This window comes from Astyanax mexicanus, chromosome 18, assembly GCF_023375975.1.
Source record: "Astyanax mexicanus isolate ESR-SI-001 chromosome 18, AstMex3_surface, whole genome shotgun sequence".
NCBI lineage: Eukaryota > Metazoa > Chordata > Actinopteri > Characiformes > Acestrorhamphidae > Astyanax > Astyanax mexicanus.
In genome coordinates this window covers 45,471,099-45,494,180 of record NC_064425.1, presented here as the reverse complement: position 1 = coordinate 45,494,180, position 23,082 = coordinate 45,471,099, and the positions used below count along the sequence as shown (strand labels likewise).

At 38.0% G+C, this 23,082-nt stretch overlaps 1 protein-coding gene across 5 annotated transcripts in view; it reads right to left on the bottom strand.

Annotated features, from left to right (window-relative positions):
• Window positions 1-14,836, bottom strand: part of postnb (periostin, osteoblast specific factor b) — a 29,121-nt gene extending 14,285 nt beyond the window's left edge. For all 5 annotated transcript variants that reach the window (XM_022668753.2, XM_022668754.2, XM_022668755.2 and 2 more), the window contains exons 1-9: window positions 14,664-14,836; window positions 13,350-13,448; window positions 8,728-8,792; window positions 7,679-7,836; window positions 6,812-6,976; window positions 6,488-6,634; window positions 5,823-5,964; window positions 2,576-2,788; window positions 1,188-1,322 (exon numbers count right to left, since the gene is read on the bottom strand). In XM_022668753.2, the coding sequence (XP_022524474.2) occupies window positions 1,188-1,322; window positions 2,576-2,788; window positions 5,823-5,964; window positions 6,488-6,634; window positions 6,812-6,976; window positions 7,679-7,836; window positions 8,728-8,792; window positions 13,350-13,448; window positions 14,664-14,782 (1,243 nt within the window). In that variant the 5' untranslated portion in view covers window positions 14,783-14,836. The remainder of the gene's footprint in view (window positions 1-1,187; window positions 1,323-2,575; window positions 2,789-5,822; window positions 5,965-6,487; window positions 6,635-6,811; window positions 6,977-7,678; window positions 7,837-8,727; window positions 8,793-13,349; window positions 13,449-14,663) is intronic.
• Between the last annotated feature and the right edge of the window lie 8,246 nt (window positions 14,837-23,082).

Genomic DNA, 23,082 nt, shown 5'->3' with positions numbered 1-23,082 from the left:
TGTAGAGTTAGGTATGATTTATGTACCGTTATACAAGGTTCTGGACACAAAGGTGTTTCCTTTTTAGACCATGGCTTTATGGCTTTCATAGGCCCAAAAACTGAACCTTGTGGGTCTCTGAATTATAAAGCTAGCACTTAAGGGGTTAAGCCAACAATTTGTCTCTAGTTAAACTACTTTGCTGTCATAATTATATTTAATTGCACAAATCAAACTATTCGTTCTACATTGGGTTTAATAGCTGAACTATAAAGCTAGCATTTAAGGCGTTAATCCTATTTAGGCCCTAGATGTAAACTTACAGTTTGTCACTCTTACAACTACTTTACTGTCATAATTATATGTAATTGCATAGGCCCTAGAATTGAACCCTGTGGGACTCCTCAAGATATTCCAAATTAAACAATTAGTTTCTGCATTTAGATTAATATTTGAACTATAAACCTACTGATTAAGGGGTTAACCCCCATTAAGCCCTGTATGTAAGCTTACAATATGTTACACTATAAATTACTTTGCTGTCATAATTAATAATAGTTTCATAGGCCCCAAAATTGAGCCCTGTGGGACTATGCAAAAAAATGCCAAATCGAACGATTAGTTTCTACATTGGGATTCGTAACTGTATTATAAACCTACTGTCTAAGGGGTTAACCCTACTTAGCCCCTGTATGTAAACCACAATTTGTCACTCTAAAGTAAACTTTGCTCTCATAATTATTAATAGTTTCATAGGCCCCAGAATTGAACCCTGTGAGGCTATACAAGGTTCAGCAAATCAAGCGATTAGTCTATGCATTTGGATTATTAGCTGAATTATAAAGCTAGCATTTAAAAGGTTAACCCTCCCTAGATCCTGTATGTAAGACCACAATTTTATTGTAATAATTATATTTAATTGCATAAGCCCCGGAATTGAACCCTGTGGTACTACACAAGATCCAAATCAAACGATTGATTTCTGCATTAGGATTAATACTGGAATATCTAGGGTTCAGGGGGTTAAAGTATATTCCAAAATCTTAATAAAACCAAAATATTTACACATTTGTGCTGTGAGAATAATAACAAGCCAGAAACATGCAAAACAAGCAGACACTGAAAGATGAATGAAGCAGACTGTGTCTACATGTAGGAGGAGAGAATAAGAATCTGCCAAAAGTGATTCCAGATTTAGAGAAACTCACCGCTGAAAGCTGAATTGAGAGGAGCCAGCAGTGTGTACTCAGCTTTCGGCCTCATGGATGCTGACAGACCCAGCTCAGACACCATGTCGCTGAAGGTGGACTGGGACGGACCGACCAGCTCCATCACCTGTTTAGCTTGGAGAGGAAAGAGAAGTCCCTGATGCTTAGAATTCAGTTCAGCCAGTGGAGAAATGTTCAATATCCAAGTAAAACTGTTTAAAAATGCATTTCCTGACTGAACAAACACAATGGTTGCACAACTGAACTGGAGGAAGTTGGATAAAGGTGGGAAGGCTGTGGATTAGAATTTGGTGATCTGCCCTAAAGGAGTTCATTAGGCAGGGGCAAAAATGAATGGGAGTGAACAGAAGGAACGAAGGATGAAAAACGACAAACAGATGAGTGCAGGTCAACATATCTGTGGATAATAGTTTAAAAACCTGCCCTGAATGAATCCATGTAGTTTAGTGACTGCTGGACAAAAGGGGAAATGGGCAAAAATGGATGATATTAAAACTACAAAAAGATGAGTGCAGGTCAAAATGACTATATATTTATTATTGGAAGTGAGCTGTGAGATATTATTTCCAACACAGTGTGTATTGGTCATACAGAATTACAGTAAATTGGCAAAAAAAAATGTGTGAATAGGATCCAATGGGGAGAAAAAAAGATTAAAAAAAGAGCGCACAAATGGTGTATACAAGTACACGTCAAGCTGAAACCATTTTAAAAAAGTGTGTGTTTGGCTTTTACAACACTAAATAGTATCATAATGACAAGAAATATACATTAAAACAGCTGGAACGTGTTATTGTGTCACTCCTGGCGCTGAAAATGCTTTTCAGTCACAGGACTACACTACCCAGAACACACCATTCAGTGACTCTCACGATCATGGGATGACTCCAGGAAGTGAATCACCTGAGTACTAACGCCTAGAGAGCCAGGTATAAAAGACTGCTCTGAACTCAGCTCCAGTGCTGAGTATTGTTTCGGTTCATCCAACAAAGTCTTGATTTTTCATTTGCACTTACCTGAGTCTTGCAAAAAAAAAAAAAAAATATATATATATATATATATATATATATATATATATATATATATATTGCTCTGCTTTGACTTGGTCTGAAGAAAAGACGTTTCCTTTATTTGTACAATTCAGGACTGCACAACACCTGCTTTACATTTATTATGTAATAAACATTATTACATGGTAACTACAGAATAATATAATGTTTTTTCTTGAGAAGAGTTGTAGAAATGTATAGAAATTGCAAAAATAAACACTTCTTTCTAAATTAGCTTTAAAAAAAAAAGCAGTAGTATTGCAACAGATTTAGTAATATTTCTATTTTCTAAAAGCAGATATGTAAGAAGCAGCTCACCTGAGTCGGGCATGAGCACCTGGTCGATCAGGTGGATGACTCCGTTAGTGGTGACAATGTCCTTCTTCAGCACCATCTTTACACCATTAACCGTCAGACTGTCTCCATCACAGCCGATCTCAATGTTGGTTCCCTCCAGAGTCTCGTATGAAGTTCCGCTCATGATCGCCTCAGAGCACTGAACTGAGTCCAGCAGGTGGTAGTTGATCAGAGCTGTGGGGAAAAAAAACACAGTATTTAACCCTTTAACATCGTGCTCACACAATAAAGACCTTTTACTAATGATTACCTAATCAAAAAAGCTTTGTTTTATTTGGTTGTCGTCTTATTCCTCTCATTGAATAGAGTTTAGAGTGTCCTCTAGCATAAACTCCCAAACTTCCTAACTATTTATCTTTTTTATTTCATTCAAACAAAGGTAACTAATATATTTAATATTAATAAATGTATTTCTATGTTACCACAAAAAGCTGAACTGGACGCAAACTTTAGCTCAGTTCATATTGCCATAATGACGTGGCCAGAAGAAGAACTCCCACGAAAAGAGACCCGACACCCCAGTTTTTAGAATGAATATATTATGAGGATTAGCAGTGATGTCCATAAAATGCACTTAATGATAGTGTCTTAATTAAGTAATAATACACAACATGTATATAACACACTATAATGTGTAATATTAGCACTGCTGCGCTGCAGTCATTCCATTATCTAAATGTTTATTGAAAGGTTTTAAAGAGTTAAAGAGGAGGAGAAAATATCTATTTGGATCTGTTTGGTTATAAAATAGTTCCATTGCTGCTCTGTTTGTTTGTAGCTGTGCTGTTTGGTTTGTAAGCGCTGCATTGTCGCTAGGTTACCTGTATGTAGCGGAGTGATACATGGAAAACTTTACTTACAGTGCATTACCAGCTGATAACGGTACTCATAGAACGCCTCTCAGCCAATCACATCACAGGGTCAGAAACAAAAGGTTAACTGAATATGGAGTTAAAAAATGGTAAAACATGATTGCATACATTACGCCTTTGGTTTATCCCACAGTTTTTCGTACATAGTAAAGCTTTTCCAGTTGTCTCGATGATGTCATTTGTGTCTCTAGTGGTACTATGTGCACCTTATGAACCTCAGGTGTCCCTGGGAGCCCCGGGGACTTTTGAGAATAAGCGTGTAAGATCTGCTCACTTTTCCACTCTGATCCGAGCTCTCTGATATCCAGTCAAACGGCTCACAAGAGAATCCAAAACCCAAAGATCCCAAAGCTGCCAATTCTCATCCGATTGTAAAACCTACAGCTGTTTCCTGCTTTACTGCTGTTGGCCCGATGTGGAGCATGCTCACTTCAGATCTCTCTGATCATCTTTCAGCTCTTTAGATTTACGTTGTGTCGCCGCTGGAAAAAACTCGCTCCAGTGGAACCGTCTGCAGCTGGGTTGGTTTTACAGATTCGGTTCAGTTTAAAAACGGGTCTGGTTTTATTCTATGGGAGCTGTTTAATGCAGTTGGTCTAATATGATCCTCTTTAAACCACATTTAATAGGTTTGTTTACTGATACAGACCAATTACAAACTATCAAACTGAAGCTTTTGAAGATTTCGGTTGTTTTTTGTTTTTTATTTTGTGTTTTTTTGGTTAAAAAATCTTTTCTAAAGTGTTTTCTCCAATCACATTACACTTTTGTATACCTACCCCTTGTTTTGGAGTTTAACCCTTTCTCTTGGAACCAGTGATTTCAGTAATGCATTACTCTAATGCATTACTATTTTCAATCCAGTAATCAGATTAACCCTTTGAACCCCAGCCTATTTTGTTGTGTTTTTTCTCCAGTTTTGTTACAGTTATGTTAGGAGCAGCAACATGCTATTATTTTTCTTTATACCAGAAGACATTGAGCTGCTCAAAAATGCCATAATTTGAGATGTAACTGCCTCAGAATTTGTAAATCTTCATTGAATTGATCATGTTTACATTTTTTTTTACCCAGCACTTTTTTTTTTACATATTTGTGAATGTACAGACTTTAAATCAATTCACACAAGAGTTTTCTTTTCAGTAATAGTTCAATTAAAGTATATTTTAGTTGAAAGTATAAGGATTTTGATGTTCGTTCATTACAGGGCTGATTACTCTTTTAAACCAAAGCATGGTTCCAGTTTCAGTTCTTGGTTAAGTGGTTAAGTAAGTGGTCCAGGAAAAATAAGCAATCAACTTCCACTGCAATAAATTGAGCTGCTACTACATCACATTAGACTATTTCTCTACATGATTAACAGTCAAAGCTGCAGCTCTGGAGTCCAATACAAATAACGTACTGCATTTTAAAGACAGTAAATAATACAGCCATAAATTTAAAACTGGGAACTGGAGTTTGACCAATTCTTCAAACATCCAAAAGTGGCCTATTTCAGACAAATAATGTCGTTTAAGTTTTAACTTCAATCTGGCAACCACCTGCAAGTCCTGTTTAACAACAATCTGTGCCATATGTACCGAGAAGAATAGTGGCCCTGAAATAGACCCTTGTGGAACACCACAAATCACAAGACCAATAGAGGAGGAAAACCTTATCAGTTTCCATTGAAAATGATCTTTTTTTAAGCATGTTTTTTAAAAGAGCAACCCACTGTAACCTCAAACACTCTTCTATATGATCATTATTAAGTTGGTCATGGTCAACTTTGTGAAAAGCAGCTTTTGGATCCAATAACATAAAGATTGCACGAATTTCCCTGAATCCACAGAAAATAAAACATTATTTCTCTCTTTTTAAGCTAAATCAGTGATGTGCAAAAGATCTTTAAGATACCATTACTTCTTTAAAATGATAACAGCTTGCAGTGCACAATGTTTTCTAATACTATGGAATACTAGCTGTTTTCAGAGAAAATGCCCAGCTTAGAAATGCCCAGATCAGAACCAGTGGTGGTCCACATATGGTTTAAATTGGGATAAAAATTACTAAAAAATAAAAACCAAGCAACAAAGTTCACAACTGTAATTCTAGCGCTGTAGGTTGACTCAAGGAAACCAACACAACCATGTTTTCAGTTTCCATAGGACTTTCAGTTCATTAAAGAGGAATAGAGCCCCACTTTGTGCCAGGTCTCGCGCCGAGTCTGCCATCGATTTGCGGGTTTTACATTTCCTCCTGCCTCCTGAAAGCGTCTTTTGTGCACTTAGTGCTTTGTTTGGGGAACGAATTCCAAGGAAATGACAGAAGGTCTCGTTTTTGGCTCTGCAATTTACCTTGGAGGACGTCCTTGTCAGCCATAAGTCTTTCCATAACGTCTCCGTCCAGCTTGGAGAAGGCGTCGTCGGTGGGGGCGAAAAGGGTGAAGTGGCCGGGCTGGCCCAGTTTGTCCATCAGGCCGGCGGCGGTAGCCATAGTCTGGAATTAAAAATCAGGAAAATATCTATATAAATGGATATTGGATGGATAAAACAATGGAGAACACATACTGTAAGATCTGATGTAATGAGATATGATAGGTATTTTTTTATGAATGTTAAAAAACGTGTAGAGCAGGGGTCGGCAATTAAATCTGTTTTGGAAAATGAAGTGTAATGGGATGATGGAGTCCTACAGTAAACTAGTAGCTCTCCAGCCCAGAGGGTTGTTGAATCCAATTGCAAAACAGTTTATCTCAAAGCAGGTAAACCCAAGAAGAAATAAATAAAAAACAAATAAATAAATAAACACACCACACACTCCTCACACGGGGTCCAACCTCGAACCCGTGTCATCAGGGTCGAGCTCCAATACACTACCGCTGCCCTAACTAGTAAATTGGGGCAAGCATTTTTTTATTTTTCATTATCGTTCATTCAAGTTCAAACAAGCAAACTCACAGGCCAGAAGTTTCACGCCTATTGCCGTGCCCTGGTGAAGAGTATGTACACCCCAAACTTACATTCAGAGAGCTCAGCTCATCATCAACGTCAATCACGTCCTGGATGGTGTTGCCCACAGCGGTGATAACACGATCAATAACATGCACCACGCCGTTGGTGGCCACCTGGTTTCCGTGAATGATCCTGGCACAGTTCACTGTGACAATCTGAGGAGCAGAAAGAAATCCAGAACTTGATTTTCTGTTGACTGGCAACGTGTTGACTGGGATTAATCAATTACACATTGTGTCTTGAATGCAGTTTGATGCTTCTGTACTTCATCTGTCTAAAGCAATTACCATTAAAGTACTCTAAAAACAGACAACCAATCATGTCACACCTACCCCATTGGAGTAGTGGTTGATGTGTAAGCTCAGGTCGTTGTACATGGAGGTGACGGTCAGTCCATTCCTCAGGTCTTTGGTGAGGAGACGTTTGTTGGCCATGTGGTAGTGCAGAGCGTTGTACAGCTCGATATTAACATTGCTCACCAGGGCATTCCTCACTTCCTGTTGGGGACAGATAGAAAAGAATAATTTAAAGGAAACCAAATAATCAATTGATATTAACATATCCTGTCAACAAACATGGCGCTGTTGTGAAGAATTCAGCACTGCTGTCAGAAAAATCACTATGTATGCTATGTAGGTAACCATGACTGAGATAACAACGACTTTTGGGGCGTATTTCTAAGTAAGTTAAAGCAGATTATCTCCAATTTTATGATGAAAATGAGCTCTCGAGAAAGGGGGCTTTGCATGGCAGGGGTGCAGAATATGTCACAACACTGGCAAGCCCACTGAGCAGTGAGGAAAGACGTAAGGGTGCTCGGGCACGGATTGTTTAAACCCAGTGTAAGTGCAGGCTGGCGGGGAAGTGGGAGAGGGGGCAGAACCGTGCTCCAGCACTATTCAACCAATCCGTGCCTAGTGTGAGTACACTTTTAGTGGCACTTATGGAACAGTCTGTGTCTGAGGCTGTGTAGTTTTCTTTAGAGAGTCCAATTCTATTATATTCTATTCTATTCTATTCTACTTTGAAATAAGTCAGTAATGCAGTTTATTAGCATGAGCATCCTCAAACATTGAAACATACAGTACAGTGTGCTCTATTTACCCTGAAGAAAGTTGCAGATTTTTGTCTAGATTGTGGTTTTCTGTAAGTAAAAATAGCATGAGGTGTGTATATAGACATAAAGACATCTCCAGTACCGCATCTAGGAGATCCCAAGCTTCATTACTGGGAGCAAAGAAGGTATAAGATCCAGATCCCTCAATTTCCTCCCTGAGTTTGGACAGGGAAGAGTACTCCTGGGTGGTGATTGCGTTTATCAGGCCCAGGGTGCCGTAAACATTATCAATAGGAGCCACTGTGGAGAAAAACAATAGAAATCACATTGAGTTTAGTGGATTTGTTCATTGTGATCATTTAAATGCATGTTCTTCAGTGTAGGCCCCACCCATGTCCCACCCAAGTCCCACCCAAGCCCCACCCAAGCCCCACCCAAGCCCCACCCAAGCCCCACCCAAGCCCCACCCAAGCCCCACCCAAGTCTCATCCATGCCCCACCCATGTGCCACCCAAGCCCCTTCCCATACACATAATTTCCCACTTTTGTAATAACACTGGTGAAAATTCCAGCTCAAGACCTGGTAGCTGGTTTAGGTTTGTCTTTTTTGGTCAAAAACATACCATTTATTGGAAAGCTAGCTGTTTAACCAGTTTGGCAACATTTGTCAACCAGCTTTGATGTTTTGATCATAGTGGTCAACTAGCTTGGTTGCGCTAGACATGCTAGTCAACCAGGTAGTCATGGGCTTGGTAGTCATGCTGGTCAACCAGCTTAGTGTAATTGGTCAACGAGCTTGGTCATGCTGGACCCATTTTTGTGAAAACTCCAACTCAAGACCTGGTTTGCTGGTAATTGGCCTCAGATGGTCTAAGCATAGTGTATGTTGCATTTTGATTATGATGGTCATGCTGGTTGACCAGCTTGGTCATGTAAGTCACACTGGTTGATCAGCTAGTTCAAGATAGTCATGCTGGTTTACAGCTTGGTCATGATGGTCATGCTGGTTGACCAGCTAAACGATTTAACTCAATCTCAAAGATCTTACCCTATACTGGTCAAGAGCTAAGTATACTAACCAGTTTAACCAGCTTCACCAGCTTGAGTTGCCCAATTATCAGCAATAAATAAACAAAACTGCATCATTTATTATATTATTTATTATATGGGAAATATATGTAAGCTACTCACCAGCAGGACATCCTCGCATACCCTCCAGCTTCATGTATCCAGGACAGCACTCATACAGCACAGTTCTACACAGGAAAGAGAATCCACACAGAACATTAATCCCATATTTCCACCCAAAAATAGCAAAGAGAAAAATTGCCAAACCCAGCAATATAATAGCACTACAATTTACAGAGCCCAGCAAACGCTTATTTTCCTGGAGCCACTTTTTCTCCTTACAAGTTCCATAAGCTTTATGGACACTATGGGAAAAGGACACTGCATCGTTTCATATGGAAACCATCAACTCTCATTACCTTCACATGCTATGTGGCTTCAGTCAGGGTTTGAGAAAGTATGTTCTGTTAGCATCACACTGCCACAACATTATTAACACATAGAATAAAGGAAGAGCCAGCGCAGCGATGTGGTGAACTTCAGGGGCATTTCCTTTTTCATTTAATCATTTCTGGCTTCAGTAAAGTACTGAGTAACCAACTTTCCAACCAGAAGGAAACCCTGGCTCGGACGAGCTGTTACAACATGAGACCACAATGCAGGGAGAGACATCAACAGACGAGTGTGTATATATATATATATATATATATATATATATATATATATATATATATATATATGCATGTACAAAACACTATATGGATAAAAGCATTGGAAAATAATAAATCAAGGCTATTAAAAAGGGTTTATACTGCATTAGTTGGAGTAATCGCCTCTCTTATGATTGCATTCAGTGGCTATGTTGAATGATCACAACTTCGCTGTATTCCCAAAGTTAAAAGAGGCATGAAATCAAGGCTATTAAAAGAGTAGTATCCTGCTTTTGTTGGAGTAACTGGCTCTACTGTCCCGCCAAGGCTTTCTACTAGATTCTCATCCAGTAAGCATTGGGATACATGTTAATGCTTTATTTCTTCTGAAAACAAAGGCAATAAATGAGTGTATTCATTTAAAGAGTGGGTTCAGTTCCCAGTCTGGGTGACTGTATGTTGCATTAATCCAATAAACCAGTCTTTGGGCAAGACTCATAACTCTCTTTAATAGAAATAATCTTGTCACTTTCAATTATCAATTTAACCCATTTTTAAGACCATGTCAGAACATGTGTTGGAAATTTTTGCTATTGCACTCAGTCTGTGTGTAATTTTAGTCCAGATCTCATACACACTCAGGCTTTTCTAAATATACCACTTATATTTGGTTGGATCAGGTATGATCAGCTGGGGTTGGAATTAGACCCAAAATGATGGTTGGTGCCCACTCTAGTCACTTTCAATTAACCAAAATCAAACGTGGTGACCATCTGGTCTTGGTTCCTTCCTGACTAAACATTTCAAGATGTGCGTCAGATCATTAGATCTCATTCCATCAGTGGGAAACGCCAATAAAATACAGTAGGAAACTCTCTTAACTCTGCTTAGCTCTGCCTCCAAACTGCTGATGTGGTAGAAACCCAGCAGCTCGCCAAGTCGCCGGGGGTCAGTCGGCCTCCTCGCGTGGGAGAGATGTTTAAGACACTCTTGTTCTCGGATTTGGCTGAAGGTTTGGAAGTGTAACAGACACTGTGATGATCTCATCTCCTAACCCCCTTTTTTCCTTTTTTATCGAGCCGCTTACACTGGTTCAAAGCCCCTGCCACAGTTAAAGATGGCCGCCAGCCATGACCCTGAAGCCTTATCCCAGACAGAGCGTTTGCATGGTTCCTGTCTGCTGACTCTTTCTGGTTCTTGCTCTCTGGAAAAGCTTGAATCTCCTCGTTTCTCCTCGTTTCAATTTTTTTGCAACTTCTCATGGAAGCATCCCCCTGTTTTCCACTTGAAGCACGGCTCTGCCATGCAGAACGTCCCTGGAGCAAAGTCCAGGTTGATTTGTGAGCTTTCGTCTAGTGTCTGCTGTTCCAACAACAAGGCTGAGGTAACATATGGAAGCATTTAATGACCTGGAAGCTTCCCAGCAGCAAAGCCCAATAACCCCCTACCCCCTACTAATCCACATGCAGCCTCTGCAGGGTCTCTGCCACCACTACTTCAGGATGTATGCATTTCCCCAGGCTGATTGTAACAGCATCTACTGCATCTCTTCATGTGGCTTGAGAAATCAAATTTGGGACCATCTCAAACAGCAACTTCCTCACCATAGCCAAGGATTATTATGCATTCAGTATTTCCGTCCAATAATGTTTTAGCTTTTTCTCTTTATTTTTCCTATAGAATATACTAATTTATAGCGTGTTATATAATGTTAAATACAGTATATCCTGCAGACGACTCAGCTACAGCGAAGGCTCCTGTAAAACACAGTAATAAGAAATGTGAGAGACTGTGCCACAGACCATAAATGTTTATGTGCTGACTCAAATCACACTCGGTAATTTACAGTTCCTGTATAACTATCTTTAAAAAAATCACCACTAATTAGTGAAGGAATCTTAATAAAAGCAAACTAAGGGCAAATACACCACCATATGTCCATTTCTTTTTTTTTTTGTTAACACCCATTTTAATGAACGCATTCAGCTAAAAAATAAATATGATCTAATAGAAAGCTTTCCTCTCTGGGCAGTAGAGCGAGATAGAGAGAGAGAGAGAGAGAGAGAGAGAGAGAGAGAGAGAGAGAGTTACTCCAACAAAAAGAAAGAAAAATACACTCTTTTATTACCTTTGCTTTCAGAAGAATCCATGAACAAGCATGTGTCCCAATACTTTTGGGATGAGTGGGAAACTTAAATAAATATGGCCGATAAATGATTTGACTATAGCTGAACCCTGGAGATAACTACCACTACCATCTATAATTGAACTCTGACATTGACGAAGACATTCAATGGCCATTCTGCTGAGCTCACAGAAACACCAGACATGGAGCAAAAGTGCAAGAGCAGCAGAAACCCCAGCAGATTTGAAGCTGAAACTGAACTGCTGATGGGAACTTCTGAATTTCTGGTCTGGCTAACATCCATGTTTGAAGAAAGACGCAGAGGTAAGGCCAACTGCGCTGGAGGAGCCGTCATCCTGGGGCTTTGCGGCCGGTCTGGTCCGTGGCACGAGGGGCCGTTCTGTTCCTGCAAAGCCGTGAACCCCCTCCCCCTTTTCCAACCATGGAAAAAGAAATGGAAACCAAAGGAATCACAGACTCAACATGGATCAACATCTGTGGTTCACCATGATCGCCTTCAGAAACCTGGCCTCTTTATTTCTGAGACTCTCAGCCTTGGAGCCAAAGATCTGACCGACTCTGTTTCAGATTTCATTGCAGTCGAGTTTCTGAGACGTCGATTGTCACGACACTCGGTCTGTTGTGTCAGGAAACCTTCTCCAACACTTACTTAATTTCTCAGCAGTAAAGACTCTTCTACTCTTGGACTCGGAGAATTTGGGACTCTGGGTTCATTCTGATCTAGCAGACAGATGTCTTCTTAGCCCAGAGGCGGGAATTTAAGGTGAGCTGTTTCAACAGAGCCCAAAATATCTGAGCCAGCACTGTGGTTTGCTTTAATCATTAGTAACAGGGTCTGCCAGCAGTGTTAATCTTAGCCAGTTTCTACCAATTAAGAACTCTATGCACCTCATACAGTGAATCGAGCCAAATGATCACTAATTTCCTTGGTTTGCACAAGCGTATTCACGCTCGCTTGCTCCACTGATAGACAGTACCTCAAAAGGAGTCCATCAAACAAATTCTGGTTCTTAAACCAGTTCAGTTTGGGCTTTTAAGAACCATAACAAGCGTCACATCATTCTTAATCACCAACAGAGAGCGCTACGTCATCAACAGCAGTGGTGAACAGAAGAGGTCACGGTTCACACTGAAGAATCTAGTATTCTTCAATTCCTTCTGCGAATGTAAGTTCCTGGTTCTGGAATCTACTTTTGCTGGTGGAAATGCAGCGAACTGGTTCAAAATCAGGTTTGCGAACCAGAACTGTGCCAATTTCACATCGGTCCCATCCTATTGGTCCCATTGGTCCAATGGGATGTCTTGAACACCCGTCCAAGTTGAGACACTAACGTCTTACCTCTGACAGCAGTCCACATCTTAGCCAGTTTTTACCGACTAAGAACTTCTAAGTGCTTCTTTCTTGTAGAAGCTCAGTGCAGCGAATGGTGCAAAATGATTACTAATCTCATCGCTTTGCACAAAACCTATCCAGACTTGCTTTAACTGAGTATAAAAAAGGTTCTTAAACCAGTTCTGTTTGGGTTTATAAGAACCGTGGTGCTTTCTTAGTGAACCAGCCCACATATCCACCAGTTTTAGTGGAACCGCCAAAACGTCACATCATACGTCACCAACAGAGGGCGCTGCACAGCATCGGTGTTAAACTGAAATGGTCAAAATTCACACTGAAGTACCTAGTATTCTTCGGTTCACAATGCAAATAAATGTTCCTGGTTTTGGAACCTATTTTTGTAGGTGGAAACACAGGGAACCAGAGCTCTCAACCAGAGCTCTAACAGTGACTCAGCTCTGCATTACATTATGGAAATTATATTGGTCCAATGGGACGTCTTGAACATTCATCCAAGTTGGGACACTAACATCTCACCTCTGACCGTTGGACAGACAAACCAGCCAGGTTATTTAACGACCCAGAAGAGTCATAAAACAAAAAACGCCTCACTTACGCTTTCTTTCCACAGATGGCTCCTTGGTACCAATTACGACACGTGCTGAAGTACTTCTTCTTGGTCCCCATCACCTGCTGCAGAGCGCACACATTGGGTCTGAGGGGGAAACAGCAGGAGAGGCGTGAGACACGGCATTAAATCATAAAGCCTGGAAATACTGGAAATAACTTCTACAAGACGAACGAAAAACGAAAAAGATCTCACAAACCTGTAACTAATACTGCATATTTTCCATTAGTTATTGTTCATATATATATATATATATATATATGTGGATGTATTGTACATATGTATGTCCTTCTTAACCCTTTCAAACCCTACATCCATTACAATATACATCATGTATTTTCTTTATTTTTAATGTTTTGTTGTTTATATTTGAGAATTGTTGTCCATAAACCAATGAAAGAGTAACCTGGCTTGCCCCGCCCACTGCAAAAACACTGGAAAAACAGTAGTACTAGAGCCACTGAGGCAAAATAAAAGCTCATTTTTACTAATTTACAGAAAATGAGAAATAACTGAATTAACATAAAAGATGCAGAGCTTTCAGACCTCAAATAATGCAAAACAACCACGTTTTCTTGCATTTTTCATGTATCTTGTCATCATGTTCTCCTCTCTCCACCAGTCTTACACACTGCTTTTGGATAACTTTACTTGCCTTTACTTGCCTTTTTTTTTGTTGTTTTTTTGGTAAAATCAAAAAACCTTTTTTTCCCCAGAGCTGTATATTTTAGCCTCTTTTGACAGAAAAGTGGATCATATACAGCAGTGCTGCTGGAGTTTTTAAATACTGAAAAGTGTATAATAAAGCTATGTTTAAAAATAATTGTTTAGATTAATTGTTCAACTTAATTTGATAATATCCAGAAACATGTATGAACTACTACTTTTTTTTTTTGGGCTATTGAATAATTACTTTATCAAAGCAATTATAAGTAGCTAGCATGCAGCATAGCCTAATAATAATAAATAAATAAAAAAAATACAAACATTAAAATCAATTATGTTGTTCATTTTAGCATTAGTTGATACTTTTATTTGTTTAATGTTAGTTTGTTTAATAGAATAGAATTGAAGTTGAGTTGAATGAGTTTGCATCCAAAACTAATGCACAAAAATGATTAAAAAAAAAAAATCTACATTTAAATCTCTCCAAACATCACTCACCTAATGCATTCCCTCATTCTCTCTCATCTAATCAGCTCTGTGCAATACGTTTTTTTGGACTAAATGAATAAAATAAAATAAATTAAGTTCAAATAAATGAATAAATAAATAAACATATAAAATCTTCCTGATACTCACCCTTCTTTCTTGGCCCGTATGCGGCTGTGTGCCACTATTTTATCGTAGGCGGAGGAGTCCGCCTGGTCCAGAGCAGATAGCAGGAAGAGGGCGAGGACGCCTGAAAAAAGGAGCTTCATGCTCTCTTCTGCTGGGTGGAGGAGGACTGGGAGAAATGGGCTCGAGCTGCAGGAGAACTCTGCTTTTATAGAGCAGCTCCAGCCTCTCCTGTTCTCCAGCTCAGCCTTCTGGAGCTCAGCCTCACCTCCCAACTACCTGCAGGCTCGGGGGGGAGACATCAGGGCTGACGGGGGGCTGAGACTATTTTGATAAGAAGAATAAAAACAGATAAGAGTTTTCTTTTGATGTTTTACACAGTTTTAGTGTCGTATTTATCAGATACTGGAGCGTTTTTACTGGGTGAAAGCTCAAAAATTAAGTTCTTTACACTCATATCATTTATCTTTAAAGTTCTCCTCCTGCTAAAATCCTCTTTTTCTTGTTCTTTTGTATTCTGAAATGCAGTAGGTCTTTAATCTCTGAGTTGTTTATGATGCTGCACATGATTAAACTCTTCCTCTTCCTCATTGTTCTGCAGCAGCTGATAGTAAAAGAAAATATTCTTTCAAATAAATAAAGAGTCAATCAGAAAAAGCACCGTGTCTACATCAACCCGTCAATTTGTATTCATGGCCCCGCCCACCACTTTGGCTTGGGACCGCCCACAGACAGAGCAGAGCTGAAGCCGGGCGGTGACGCCGTCTCGTCAGATAGATAGAGATAACAAACAACGCTAGGAACAGCATGCAGTTCATTCCTGTGTTATTTGTGCGAATAACACATCAGTGTTTATATACTTTACCCAGTAATTCAAAATAATTTAGAGCTAAGAAACAAATGGTTAGAATTAGTCTATGGAGGAAAAACACCACCAGCCAAGTACAATTAAGATTCAACCAACAAAACCCAGGGGTGGATTTTTACTTTCTGGACCTGAATTACCCACCTCTGTGTGTGAGTAACTATAGGTTTAAATAGGATCTCCGGTAGATTTTGCGTTTTACTCTGAGAGACTCTAAGTCTAGGTCAGTGGCTGAACTGCACTTAGCAGGGCATTATTACACATGTTGTAAAGTAACATATGACATTGCAAAGACTGTTATTAGTGTAAAAATGTCTTTATTTTGAAACATTTCTAACTGTTGTCCGTGATTCAGTCATTTTATATTTTATTTCTTCATTAATCATTGGGATAAACACTCCAGTAATTAGGACGTAAGCTACACTTTGTGTTTCCATTTGAATAAATGCTAATGGATATTTAATAATTGCTCTGCAAACCACTGCAGCCCGTGTGTCACAGGTCATTTGTCTTCTTTATTTTTTTGTGGTTGTGTCAGAAGTGTGTCTGCAGGGCCAGCAGCTTTCCTCGCTCGTTTATCATCGGTGACGTTCGCTGTGGCCAGAAAACTCTCCTTTTTTTCTGTGCTAGTGACAAACCTGTCGAAATATTAGGAATGCATTTGTGAGCAGAAAGGGGAGCAAACTTTACTTCTGCACCGAAAAAAAAAAAATTGTCTCAATTTAACTCATAACTTAAGTCATCATTTTGCTTTGACTCGTAATTATATTGTAATTAAATTGTAATTATATAGAATTTTAGGTTCATTCAACTTAACTCAGTCAAGTTATCATTTCGATTTGACTATATATACAATTTTAGGTTTATTAAACTAAACTGGGTTTTGTTGACAAAACAATAGTTCAATTAACTCAACAGTTAAGTACAGTGGGCTTAACTAAAAAAACTAAAAAACTCAAAAACTAAATAAATATATAAAGCATATATATATATATATATATATATATATATATATATATATATATATATATATATATATATGGCATAATACTCTGAAATACTGCAGCAGCACACGAGTGAATTCTGTGGCTCCAAGCCAACATACTGTGACCAGTAGGAACACAGAATAAAGGTAACTTGCTCTTACAGCCTATAACAACACATCAGCACATATATTATATCACACTAATGCACGACTAGGATAAGTAAGGTAGCTTGTCTTTACAAAAAAACACAAATATAAGTACCCTAATGCAAATATATTGTGCCAGGAGCCTACGGGAAAGCTTGGGAGAGCATTGACACGTGTAGTATACCTAAAAGTTGGTTGAAATCCCATTTTTGTCATTGGCTCAAAAATAATTTTTAAGTGTTTTTTTCAGGTTGAAGTTCTCTAAACTCCAGAGAAAATGTATTGAGTGATACTTGATCGTATTATTTCTTCTGAGTAAACACAGAATCACTTTTTTTTCGTTTGTGGAAGCACAGAGCTGCAAGTGCAGAGCGATAAATCATCTTTTTACATAAGAGCTGCTCTCCAGATGTCAACCTGGAGCATCACAAATCAGAGTGACGGAGAGAAAGCTCCAGATTTGCTCATGTGGGCTCGGATCTGATGATGGTGATGAGTGAGAGAGATGAGAGCTGATGATGGATTCTGTGGCTCCCTCTCGTGGCCAATCAGTGGGCTGATTTCCAGCCACGGGCACATTTTTCACTGAAGCCTGTGTGAAGGATGTTGGCCGGGAAGCCTCTGTTTTTACACTGCAAAAACCAAATCTTAGCAAGTGAAATCATCTAGTTTCAAAGCAATAAATAATAATAATAATAATAATAATAATAATAATACATTTTATTTGTAATGCACTTTACACTTCAAATCTTATTTCTTGCTCTGATAAGATTTTTTTGTCTTTCTAAGACAAGCCGGGCAGTGACGCCGTCTCGTCAGATAGATAACAGATGACTAACAGCGCTAGGAACAGCATGCAGTTCATTCCTGTGTTATTTGTGCGAATAACACATCAGTGTTTTTATACTTTACTAAGAAACAAATGGTTAGTATGAGTCTTTATACAACAGTTAGTTCCGACCTCACAACCTGATTGGTTGAAAAGTGATCTAGCCGTGATGATATTTCGTGATAACATCACGACCTTCTCACACTAAACTTGTATCTCTCCGCCAACGGGTTGCCGAGTAACGGCGTATACACACAGGACACCCGCAGCAGCGTTAGCTTAGCACAGACTAGCGCTCAGCCGCGGCACGCTCGCCCGCAGCACTGGCTCGTCTTTCGTGGAAAAAAGGGAACGAAAATCTCTCGGTTAATGCCGTCTTACTGCCAGAACGCTAACCAGCCAGGCTAGGCTAAGCTAAGCTAAATTAATGCTGAGCTAAAGCAAGCTACGCTAACCTAACCACAGTCCAGCCAGCTAGCTACAACCAACACCACCCAGCAAAACAAGCAGAAATGCTAAAATTCGCGGTTTTCACCTGAAGACGACTCCACGGAGCAGGAGAGGAGAGTATCAGCGCTATTTCACGCTCCTAACGTTACCATCTTCACTTATTCACAATTCTGCTTTCAAGCTAACTTTCGTGGTGTTAGTCTGTATGAACCATACACTGTATGTAGTTAAGTTGTGGTGGAACTACTTTTTGCCGGAAGGCACAGTCCATATTAAAGCATATTCAAACTGAATTTCTTAAAGTTCTTTGATTTATTTTCTTTATATATTTAGTAAAAAAAGAAACTGTTGTATAAAAGCAATAGAACACTCGAGGTCGTGTGTTATCACCAATAACATCACAGCTGTGATGATCTACAGTACTCGCCTTCGGCTCGTGCCTGCGACCGAATCACAGCCGTGATGTTATTTCGCGATAACACACTCCCTCTCGTGTTCTATTGCTTAAATATCAATTATGATATGCTGATATTTTTACTTGTAATGATCTTATTCATTCATGCTTAGAATGTTTACCTTATTTTAAGCTATTTAACTCAAAATAAACACAAGAAGTCACCAGTCAAGTTATTCTGATTCTTGTGTAGAAATTTAAGCTAGAAAATAAAATACTTACTTCACTCATTTTTAAGCTTTGTCATTGCTTATTTTAAGAATACTTTACAAGAAAGGCAGATTTTTTTTTGCTTGATTTAAGCATTTATGTCTCAATTTAAATAGATTTGATCTAGATTTTGCCAATGGTATTTTAATGTTTTGTCTGGTCAACTTAATTTCAATTATTTATAAATATACAGTGCAGGAAAAAGCATTTTCCACCTTTAGAGATTTATTTAAGAGATTTTGTTATACTTAAATTTTTTTAGATTATCAAACAAACTTTAATATATGAGTAAAATTAAAAAGTAGTGTTTAATTATGATTTTATTTATAAGGGAAAAAAATCAAGCTCTTTCCACTTTTTCACATATGTTGGTCGTAGCTGTTGTTTATGGTTTTCACCCACGCTGACCTCCACAGAATAGCTTCTCTCTGCTCTGCCAGCGCTGTGCAGATGTGCAGACTTAAAAACCAGAGCTCAGCGCCAAAAATCAGGAGAAAACAAGAGTGAGGAGATTTAAGAGTTACAGGATAATGCGTGAGGAGCCGAGGCTGAGAAATGTATACATGTTTCAACACAAACGTACAGAACCTGTTGCCCAAGAGCTCTGAGTTCTGGAGGTCTTACTTTCCCCTCCTCGGGTTTTTATGGCCGTTGGACAGGAATGCACAGGCCGAGAGTTCCAGCCATGTTAGGGAGAGTCTCTGTTAATAACGGCACTAAATCAACCAGCGACGCTTCAAAATACACGTTTCTACACGGATCGTGGCCTCTGTGCTCATATAATACCAAGTGTGAAGAGGCTGGGACTTTACTTTGACTTCAGAGCACTTCAGTTTCTGAATGAGTTTCTCTGATTTTGCTATTTATAGGTTTATATTTGAGTAAAATGTACATTGTTGTTTTATTCTATAAACTACAGACAACATTTCTCCTAAATTACAAATAAAAATATTCTCATTTAGAGCATTTACTATTCTTATTTACAGAAAATGAGAAATGGCTGAAATAACAAAAAAAAAGATGCAGAGCTTTCAGACCTCAAATAATGCAAAGAAAACAAGTTCATAATCATAAAGGAATTTTAAGAGTTCAGAAATAATCAATATTTGGTGTATTAATTAACTGGTTTTTAATCACACTTTTTTTTCATGCATCTTGGCATCATGTTCTCCTCCACCAGTCTTACACACTGCTTTTGGATAACTTTATGCTGCTTGGTTTGATGGCTTGATGTTTCCTATTATTTTTCCAGAGTGTGTTTCATGTTTTGTCAGGCTAATTTTATTTAATTTATTAATTTAAATCTAATCCTGCATTTTAGCATTGTAACACATTTCAACAAAAATCTGTTATGTTTTGTTTCAGGTGTTCCAGGTGTTTCAGGTGTTTCAGGTGTCCCAGGTGTTTCAGGTGTTCCAGGTGTTTCAGGTGTTCCAGGTGTTCCAGGTGTTTCAGGTGTTCCAGGTGTTCCAGGTGTTTCAGGTGTTCCAGGTGTTTCAGGTGTTTCAGGTGTTCCAGGTGTTTCAGGTGTTCCAGGTGTTTCAGGTGTTCCAGGTGTTTCAGGTGTTTCAGGTGTTTCAGGTGTTCCAGGTGTTTCAGGTGTTTCAGGTGTTTCAGGTGTTCCAGGTGTTTCAGGTGTTCCAGGTGTTTCAGGTGTTCCAGGTGTTTCAGGTGTTTCAGGTGTTTCAGGTGTTCCAGGTGTTTCAGGTGTTTCAGGTGTTTCAGGTGTTCCAGGTGTTTCAGGTGTTTCAGGTGTTGTTTTGTAAATTTTCTCCTGCAAACTAAACACGTCTAAAGGTGTGAAACAGTATGTAATAGTAATTTTTCCATTTTGTGCTGCAAAATTCTCCACTTATTCTCTACTGGGGACATATTATTAAAGGCTGCAGACAGGCCAAGCCTTCCTTATAGTGTTTTGTTGCTTTCTGTAATTTCTTTACATTTTAAAACTGGGTTTAATGTTTAATTTTAGGTTTAAATTAAGGTTTTAGGGTTAATTCATGGTTGAGGTTAAGGTTAGATTTAGGTGTTGAGTTAGACTATAGATCACAATAATCACCTTCAGTCAACTTAAGAGTTAAGATGCATTTACTAGACTTTCATTTAAATGTTAGTTGAGCATCTATAATGAGTCTATAATAGACCCTCCCAATAATGTGTTACTAAAATCGATTAGGGGCAGTTGGTTTAAATGATATAGTAAACTGAAAAACGACATAACTGTAGAAATGTTCTCTGCCAAAGCTTATGTGATTAGTAGCTGATTGATATTAGTTACATTGATTAAGGGATAATAATTTACATTCAGCTTTTTGCTGTAGAATGAAAGGCAGAACTCTATTCTCACAGTTTCCACAAGGAGGCAGTAAATCCACAGAATGCTAAATATCTGAGCTGTGAAGTACACTGTGATTAATATCTGTTCTTTCTCTCTCTTTTTTGACAAGAGATGATAATAATCAGATGATTACATATGAACATAATAAATTGCAAAAGTATGAATCTATTATTTACTATTTAGAAAAATCCAAAGGTGCTTTTGTTGCTGTTTTTAAGTGATGAACGGTTCTCTTCTTAAATAATGCTTATGGTATTATTCCATATACCTGTTTACTGGTTTATGTGGAAGAAAACTGGTCATTGGAAGAAAATAAATGGCATTTTAATGTGACACATTTTTTTATACTAAGCATGTTTCCTTAGTAACTGATTAAACATAATTTTTATATTTTTTATATCACTTGGTACAGAAGATAATGCACGTTATTTCTTTATGCAATGTCATAGAAGAATCACTGTTGGTTAATAAGCATTTTTGTTAAACGTTGAGTTGCGTGATCTTGCTAAAAAACTTTATTATTAAGCAAAAGGTTCTTTAAGCCTTTAAAAGGATAAAACTGGTTCTTTATGGTTGCAGAAGTGTCTCTCTTGTGGGGAAAATATCAATCAATTATCAGTTAAAACATATGCAATTTATAAATCATTCACATGTTACCATTGATGATGCATTTATTTTCTCTATTAATACACAGTTTATTAAAGCCAGGTATAACGGTAAGTAATGGTAAGTAATCATTCATAAATAGTAACTAGTAGTTAAGTACATACTATTCATCAGGCTACAATTTAAAATTAATGTTTATACCGTAAATCACATGATTACAGCAGATTATTATGACCAGAAAACTTTAAATAGGGCTTAAAGCCACTAAATAACGAGTAAGGCTGATATTTATCTCGCTATAGATAAACTGCATAGTTTAATCAACTAGATCTGTCCTTAGTGTCATGCAGAAACCTTGTATCTTCAAAAGGGTGACCTCCTTAATGTTTAATGGAAGATAAGATTTTGTTCCATGGAGCGTTTGGAAGCATCTCCGTTGATCTATTCATCATTAAATTCTGAACAATATACATATTTAGAACAGCTGCCAGATTCACATTATATCAAAAGTGAGAAAAAAAGCAAAAATTGAGATACAAGGTTTTGTGCTTGACAGCAAAAATATAATATACTAGTGCATTAAAATAATTAGAATATCACTGAAGCGTTACGTTATTTCAGTAATTCAGTTGTTTTTAAATGTGAAACTCATATATTATATAGATGTATTAAACACAGAGTGATCTATTTTAAGCTTTTATTTCTTTTATTGTTGATTATGACTTAGAGCCAATAAAAACTCAAAAATCAGAGTCTCAGAAAATTAGAATATTATATAATAAGACTAATTGGTGCTTTTGGTACTCAGTGTGGGCAGTGTGCCAAGTCCTGCTGGAAAATGAAATCCACATCTCTATAAAAGTTGTTTTCAGCAGAGGGAAGCTGTAAGATATGAAGTGCTGTAAGATTTTGTGGGAAAACAAAACTGCACTGACTTTAGACTTGATAATAAAACACAGTGGATCAACACCAGCAGATTTCATTTTCCAGCAGGACTTGGCACACTGCCCACACTGCTCCAAAAGTACCAATTGGTCTTATTATATAATATTAATATTTTTTAAAACACTGATTTTTGGGTTTTCATTGGCTGTAATCTTCATAATCATCAACAATAAGAGAAATAAACACTTAAAATAGATCACTCTGTGTTTAATACGTCTATATAATATATGAGCTTCACATTTTAAACTGAATTACTGAAATAAAGTGACTGTTTAACTTTTCAATGATATTCAAATTTTTTGAGATGCACTAGTATAATATTAAGTTTGTTCTCTTTAGAAATGGATAATGTTAAATGCAGAATGTAGAACAATAGAGGATATAGTTCAGCTATTGCTTTAAAAGTAATAAAACTGATTCCTTGATCATGTTAGTTGAGTGGTCTTATTTTTTCCAGAGCTGTATATATATATATATATATATATAAGCCAAAAATATATATATATATTTGGTTCCAATAAAAGTTCATTTTCCATAATTTCCCAACATTTTCTGATTTTGATTGTATAATAAAAAGAAGTGATTGTTCACTGTACTCTCTCTCTCTCTCTTTT